Here is an 8203-nt window from a genome sequence, read left to right on the forward strand (position 1 = left end):
AACGTTGGTGGTTGAGATAAATTTGAAGGATTTTTACTTGTGTTTGTGTTTGCTTTTTTTCTTTTTTTTTTTGAAGTCATAAACATTGAAAAAAAAATCAACGAGGTGAAAAAGTAAAAATAAAATTACACTAAGGAATATCGAATACCGTAAATTTTCTCGTTAACTCTCTCACACATGCTCAAATGATGAAACTATTCTCTCAAAAGTTATTGTTGAAAAAGAATGCAAGTGTTGCGGCTGAAAGGGAGATATGAGGGTACGAGAGTGCAACTAAGGTTATTTAAAAATGTGAGGTTATGTTTCATTTAGAATTATTTAAATTTTAAAAAAATGAAGTTAAAATTGACTTTTCACAGTAATATGGAGGTGCATGGATAAGTTATGGAGGTGAAGGGAGAATTTTCCTTTATAAAATTGCAAACAACATGAAAGTAAATAAAAATGGTTAAATATGTTTTTTTTGTCCTTGTACTTCTACACAAAATTGATTTTTGTTTCTAGTTCAAATTTTGGACCTTATAGAAAACTATTGTAATAGATATTTATCCGTGTTTTTTTCCATAACAAATGAATTTGCAATATCTTTACATATCATTAAATATAAGCAATTAAAAATAAAGTAAATCATAAGAATATTAAATATTTGAGAAAATAAATATAAACTAAAGACAAATAAGAGAATTGAAAAGATGAATGCTAAAGAACACATATTAAGCATTTTTATTACTATTCTCATTAGTGTACATTATAGACAGTATTTGTAAACTATATTTTTTAATCCAAAATTCATACCCGAAAATGTTTCTATTTATAACATTAGTTTGCTATTATTACTACCTCTAACAAGTACATAACATATTTAATTACTACACTACGTCCACAGTTACATTATTACACGAAGCAATACACATTATCTGACTAATTTAATCACTTAATTAACATTATCTCACACTACTTACTACTTGTGATTTCTGTAACTATGTTCTTAACAACATAGTTCTTTTATCAAACACCTGGATATATTTAAAATTTAGTAGATTTTTATTGTTGATTCTCCTGTATTGTTACCTTCACCAATTTTTTGTTTTGAAAAAAATTGACCAACCACATTTGTATTTCACCCTTGTTGATTTTTCATTTTTATAAAAAAGACGTATCAAACACACAACAACTAAAAAAAAGTATTTTAACTATACATTTACATAGAATATGTCTCAAAGAATGCACTTAGATGTCATTTAAACGTTTTTATTAAAGACCCAGAAACAGTGAGGAATTTCACATGTTAGTGAAAACCTTTTATGAATTTCTGAAAATAATTTGTTAATTTTTTTTAGGAAAATATTTATTTATAATAGTCCAAGAATTAATAAAATTAAAATAAATTATGTTGCTTATTAAATTATCTTCTAACAACAATTGAAATCTATTTTTGTATAGTTAAATAATAGAATAAAAAGTATTATATGTCCTAAAATACACCACCATAGTAAAATTAAATTACGAGAATCCTTTGATATTTTTTTTCCAAGATTTACAAGTACTTAATACTGAAAAGATGTTGAAACCCTCACAATGAAAAAAAAAGCAAAAACAATACAAGAAAAATAAAAGAAATATAGAAGATGGAATATTTGTCACCAAGACTAAAGTGTTTGTAAGTAGTATTCATTTTCTAAGGTTAATTGAACAATATTTAATTCTCAAATCAATATAGAAGAAATGTTAACACGCTATTGTAACATCACCTGTGTAGCACTCCTTTTCAAGGAGTTGTTATTTTATCTCATTGTTTTTCACTCATATTAAATTATAGATCTCAAATCTAAATGTAATTCTCCAAACCAAAACATAAAAGTTGAAAAAAATATTCTATTATGTGAGACAAGATTATTTCCCGATCTATTAACTGTTCTTTCCATAAGAAAGCTATTATTAAACCATTGACCTTAAGTTGGATGACTTTCCATAAAACCAAGACTGTGTGAAACATTTGTCATTATAACAAATAATAATTAATGGAGTAAACATATTTTAATGATTAAATAATAATTTTAAGTACTCATAATAAATAAATATATAATTTTTGGAAACCATGAACAAAACCACTTCACTTTTTCTTAGAAGTAACATATCAATGCAATATGGGAGGGAAGCAGCAACCTACGGGTGGCGGTCTCGTCACTGTCCCAATCCGAATGGAGTGATCCTTGTAAGGGATGTCTTATTGTCTGTGACCGGCTATAGCCTATTGCCTAATTCCTCGTTTGCATCGCCTTGATTGACACGTTGTTCCCAAAATTAAGCACTATAAATCTCGACACTTGCCAAGTACTCCAACGCTATCTCTCAACCCAACCCTTTCATTTTCATTTTCATTTTCATTTTTCAATCACTTCACTGTCACCATGGAAAGTGGAGGCTTTCATGGCTACCGCAAGCTCCCCAACACCACCTCTCCTGGTAACCATTAAAATATTTATGTGGATAACACTACCAATATTTTTATTATCTCTCTCTCTCTCTCACACACACACATGCTCATTTTTATTTTTATTTTTGTCATTTCTAATCAATTTTTGTTTTAATATTTGAACTTCATATGTGACTCCAGCAGTAGTATACATAAATATACTTCTGAAATGTATCTATGTATATTTAATGTACAGTAGCTGTCTTGGTGATTCTACCATGCATGTAAGCTATTTCTCTTTTCAGTCTTCACCTAATTTTCTTGCCAAATCCACTGACCCGTGATGTCATTTAGTGGATTCAGCTCTTTCATTAATTTCCAGCATTTAATTTCCTGATCTCTTTCTTTTGCGCAAAATCTGCATATCCTATATATAGATAGTAAATAGATATGTGTGTATTACTTTGAAATAATAATAGTTTTGCGCAGTCCATTTTTTTCTTCATCGTTTTCCCTATTCTAAGGCCTAATCTGAGTGCCCTGGTGTCTCTTCCACCCTGCGTAGTGGTTTCAGTAAAGCAACCAGGTGAAATGAAGATGATGACAATAGTGGGTTATGGCTTTACATTTTAGAATAGAACAAGTGGCACGCATGCATGCATGCAGTTACTGACTTGCTTGTTACAAGTGGCATTCATGCATTCTCCAGCATCATACATCAGAATACAAGGATCTGTCTCCTTCCCGCCCAAAACAAGGCCATGGTGTGTTGGATGGACAAATATATATCAACATGCATCATGCAGTTCCTATCCGACCATAAATACTTTTGAACAAGCCCTAAGTTCTGTAACTTTTCAAGGCCCTTCTTTTTTTTATCATATATCATGCCTTCTCTTGAACACTGGTTTTCTCTCTAAGTGGCATCTGGATAGATGAACTGTTTTCATTTTTTTCCTTCAAATAAAAGTTTATCTCCGCTTGAGAAGTGTCTCGTTGTTGAGATACCAAAGTTTCAAACAAAAAACGAGTGTGGACCATCCTGGTGCGTTACATGCAGATGCAGCCAGCCCCTTGTCTTTGAAATGCGTTTCACACTGACGAATGCATGAAAACAAAATAAAGCCGTGAAAAAGAGGACCGTTTATTTGAATCCTCTCTCCTCTTTAATATTAATCTTATGACTTCAGAGCTGTTTTTTGTCCTTTTCCCCATATATATTCCTCTTCTCAAGAAAGCACAACTTGAAGCTCTCAAGTGAGTCTCACTCCTTTTACTCCTTTCGGTCATATCAGTTTCACACCTTCGTTAAAACCTGACGTGTATTCCCTAACTTTATCTATCCACCACCGATTCATTTTCAGGCAGTTTTTTCGGTAACATAAAATGAATGAAAAAGTATTATGTATGCGCACATAACCTTAACCTTCACGTATTCACAGGGTTGAAGCTGTCAGTGTCAGACATGAACAACGTGAACACGAGTAGGCAGGTAGCAGGAGACAACAACCACACAGCGGATGAGAGCAACGAATGCACTGTGAGGGAGCAAGACCGTTTCATGCCAATTGCAAATGTGATCAGGATCATGCGAAAGATTCTTCCTCCACATGCCAAGATCTCAGATGATGCCAAAGAAACAATTCAAGAGTGTGTGTCTGAGTACATCAGCTTTATCACCGGAGAGGCAAACGAGCGTTGCCAGAGGGAACAACGCAAGACCATAACTGCTGAGGACGTGCTTTGGGCCATGAGCAAGCTTGGATTTGATGATTACATGGAGCCACTGACCATGTACCTTCACAGGTATCGTGAGCTTGAGGGTGACCGAACCTCCATGAGAGGTGAATCATTGGGGAAGAGGACTATTGAATACGCCCCTATGGGTGTTGGCGTTGCTACTGCTTTTGTGCCACCACAGTTTCACCCAAATGGATACTATGGTCCTGCCATGGGAGCTTACGTTGCGCCACCAAATGCTGCGTCCTCTCATCACCATGGAATGCCAAATACTGAACCGAATGCTCGCTCCATGTGAATTGATGATGATGAGGAGGAGGAGGAGGAGGAAGACGACGAGTGTTGAGTTAGTAGAAGAAGAATACTTTAATTAATTAGCTTAACTCTCGGTAATTAGAGTACTGTTGTTGAGGGTACGTAGTAAACCTTATAATTAAGGGGATGGATGGGATTAAGGAGTTCTGATATTCCTAATCCTAATCAGGCCGAAGTTAATATTATGTAATAACTCTGCTTATGTTTTTGGATTTTCTGATGTTGTTTAATGCTGTTTGTCTGTTGTCCCTTAAAGTTGCCACGCTTTCAGCCACGAAAAATGTGATACTTGCTAGTTAGGAACGCTGATTAACAAATAAAATATTGTTGATATGTTTATTCAAATTACAATTAGAAAGAAAGATAACTTTTTCTTAAATGGAGAATTTCGAAATTTTATTGGCTCCTTTCAAATTTATTTGCACTTGTGAAATTAATATTTTTCCAAATAAAAATTTGCACTTGTTGTTATGAAACCTGAAAGTTTGTTTGCATAAACACAACACTAAAAGTTGATGAATTTCAACTAGTTAAAGCAACGTTGATTTTAATTGAAAAAGCAAAAAAGCTCCCAGCGAGGATCGAACTCGCGACCTTTCACTTACGAAGCGAACGCAATACCACTATGCTATGGAAGCAAGGGTTAAAATATTTTTTAAAATCCTTTTAGAAATTCAATAATATGTTTTTGAATAATATAATATGTATTATAGAAATTGAATAAAAGATGGTTAAATTAAATTAAAAGGGTGGTGGTAAAAGTGTTTAACATAGAAAAGATAAAATATAGAAGTGGGGTTTGGGTTGAAATAATTAATGTGAGTAATTTTTGAGATGGTTGAGTGGCGTAACTGGTGGCGTGGGGTGTGACATTACTATGGTGTCAGGTGGTTGATGAGATTGAGCAGTGAGTTGACTTAGGAAATGAAATAAATTCTTGAAATTCGTTGAACTCTCTTCTTTTGTAGCAAACTAATTAATTAATGAGTGGAACCCAAGCAGAAGTTTAATGTCACTGATCTTGCAGTCAAACAGTACACAACATTTCCCTTCCCACCCTCTTATCATGCACCAGGGGAATTGCATCTTCCATTTACTGCATCTCCATATTTAATCCACACCTTCACTTTTTTCATAAACAATTCTCACATTCTTAAACAATTAACTAAATTTACTGCTATCCATCACATCACACCATTTTATTCCTAAAATATTATTATATTATTAAAGTTAATTTTCATTATACTGACATAATTTAGGGAAATAAACCTTTTCAATTCGTAAATTTCTACTCTTCCAATTCGCCTAATTTCTCAAACTAGTGGTTCATAGATCAGATGAGACGGGCACTCTTTATTTTTTGTATTTTTAAAATTAGTCTCATATTCTTTTAATTAAAATTTGTGGTGATAAATATAAAATTTTATTTATATTAACTTATTTCTATTTATTAAAATATTATTAATATTTATTTTATTTTATTAAAATATTAAAGTTTGATTCAATTTTAATGTTATTTGTTATATTTTTTTATCGTTTAGAAAATGATATTAATGATTACAATAAATATTCAAAATTAAAAAGTTAAAAAATAACGGATTAGTATGTCAATTTATTATGATATGACAAATTATTAATTTTTGTACTGCACCATAGCGTTTGGGCTCAACGTTCGGTGATTGGACATCGACACCTATGTCAAACAAGTCAGTTCGGTGGTCTAGTCGAGTTAATGGGTTCCGCAAGTGGGTCTCAGGTATGTGTGTGTTGAAGTTCATTCATATATTTAACGTATATAAGGTCTGGTCAGCGAAAAAGTACATATGGTGTGTTTAGTACATTTGGGTCTAGCACAAGTAAATATTCTCTAAAGACGCCTAAGCCCAAGAGTGCTAGAGTTTTGGGGGATAAGTTGCATGCATGATACATAAAGGCTTGTACGCCTACAATAGACAGATGAGCCCCATGATGCTTGTACATGAGTTGGTATTCTGGCGGCCATGCTGTTAAGATTATGCACTCCAAGGAGGAAAGATTTTGTGCGATTGTCGTACTAAGATTGTGCGCATTGTAATAGACTCTCCTCCCATCAAACCTACTTTCACTCGAGATAAGGTTCTCGTGAGAGAAGTGTTGTTACAAGAAGTAACTTAAAAGTAGTCTATAAAAGGGACTTGAGATCCCTGGTAAAGGTACACTGTTTCTAAGACTGAAACTACTTGCTTACTTACTAATTGTTTCTATACACCCTGTATTACAGTAAATGAAGATAAACTACTTGCTTTAATGTAGCGTACGTAATCGCACGTAATCGTAATCAAGAAAGAGAAATTTTGATGAACCCTAATTGTAGAGAAAAATAAATATAAAAGAAACTTTTATTCACTTGTATATTAGAGAGTAAAATACATGGTGTATATATAAGAAAAAGATTAAGACCTAGCTGAAACAGAAAAGGAAAGTTGGGCCAAACAAACAAAGCCCAATAATTTAAAATATAAAATTAAATATATTAACTCCCCTCAAGCTGGGGAGTAGATATTTGTCAGGCCCAGCTTGGATTTGAGAGTAGAGAATTATGCGGAAGCAAGGGGCTTGGTGAATATGTCAGCAACTTGCATGGCAGAAGTAATGGGCAGTAGTTTGAGGAGACCAGAGTTAAGTTTTTCACGAACTAGGTGACAATCAATTTCGATGTGCTTGGTTCGTTCATGAAAAACTTGATTGGAAGCTATTTGAAGGGCAAATTTGTTGTCACGGTACAAGGTTGCAGGCTGGGAGAGAGGAAGATGTAAATCCTGAAGGAGGTAAGACAACCATTGTAACTCACATGTGGTAGTTGGCTGCTTCTTTGATTTCCATGATATTAGGGAGTCTCCTAAGTAGATGGAATATCCAGTGACAGATTTGCGTGTGGTAGGACATGTTGCCCAGTCAGAGTCACTAAAACCACAGAGGTGAAGTGAACTAGTGTGAGAAAAATATAGTCCTTCACCAGGGGTGCCCTTGAGGTAACGCAAAAGACGTGAGACAGCTTGCTGATGATGAGTTGTGGGTGCAGATATGAATTGGCTTAAATTGTGGACAGCGAAGACGATGTCTGGTCGCGTGTTGGTTAAGTAAATTAGACGTCCAAGGAGTCTTCTGTATTGGGAAGTGGCATCAGCATCGAGAGGTGAGCCTTGGTCGGGAGAGAGACGGGAGGTATGAGTCATAGGAGTGGCCACAGGTGCAGAGTCAAGCATGCCAGTTTCTTGAAGGAGATCAAGAGTATACTTGCGTTGACTTAAATGAAGACCAGTACTGTTGTGAGCAATTTCCAGTCCCAAAAAGTAAGTGAGATTACCTAAATTTTTTATCTTGAAGTGATGGTGAAGGGATGCAGTAATTGTATTGATTTCCTCCGTGTCATCACCAGTTAAGAGCAAGTCATCAACATAAACAAGAATAACAGTGAGTTTATCATTATTATAGAGTGATCAGCAACAGAAATAGAGTAATTATTTGATAAAAGAAAAGTAGAAAGTTTGGCGTACCATTGGCGACCAGCTTGACGAAGGCCATACAAAGACCGTTGAAGCTAGCAAACATGTTGGGGAGAAGGAAGAGAGAGGCCAGGTGGGGGGGGGGGGTCATGTATACCTCTTCATGGAGATCACCATGAAGAAATGCATTATTGACATCAAGTTGTTTTAAAATCCAAGTTTTGGTAGTGGCAATAGCAAGGAGAAG

General features: G+C 34.4%; 1 protein-coding gene and 1 non-coding gene across 2 annotated transcripts; one reads left to right on the forward strand and one right to left on the reverse strand.

The window, feature by feature from the left end:
- The first annotated feature begins 2333 nt into the window (after nt 1-2333).
- On the forward strand, nt 2334-4701 carry NF-YB6 (nuclear factor Y, subunit B6). The gene is made up of 2 exons (XM_068607074.2): nt 2334-2466; nt 3859-4701. The coding sequence occupies exons 1-2, from the start codon at nt 2412-2414 to the stop codon at nt 4452-4454; spliced, it is 651 nt and encodes a 216-aa protein (XP_068463175.1). The 5' UTR covers nt 2334-2411; the 3' UTR covers nt 4455-4701.
- A 336-nt stretch (nt 4702-5037) lies between these two features.
- On the reverse strand, nt 5038-5109 carry TRNAT-CGU (transfer RNA threonine (anticodon CGU)). Its single transcript has one exon. It is a non-coding gene; the product is annotated as a tRNA-Thr (tRNA).
- Nucleotides 5110-8203: the final 3094 nt, after the last annotated feature.

The sequence above is a fragment of the Phaseolus vulgaris genome, chromosome 3 (genome assembly GCF_051622355.1).
Source record: "Phaseolus vulgaris cultivar YP4 chromosome 3, ASM5162235v1, whole genome shotgun sequence".
In the NCBI taxonomy this organism is placed as follows: domain Eukaryota; kingdom Viridiplantae; phylum Streptophyta; class Magnoliopsida; order Fabales; family Fabaceae; genus Phaseolus; species Phaseolus vulgaris.

Coding starts and splice junctions, on each gene's coding strand:
- NF-YB6 (XM_068607074.2), top strand. CDS start 2,412: ATGGAAAGTGGAGGCTTTCATGGCTACCGCAAGCTCCCCAACACCACC. Junction 2,467..3,858: donor CCCCAACACCACCTCTCCTG/GTAACCATTAAA, acceptor ACGTATTCACAG/GGTTGAAGCTGTCAGTGTCA.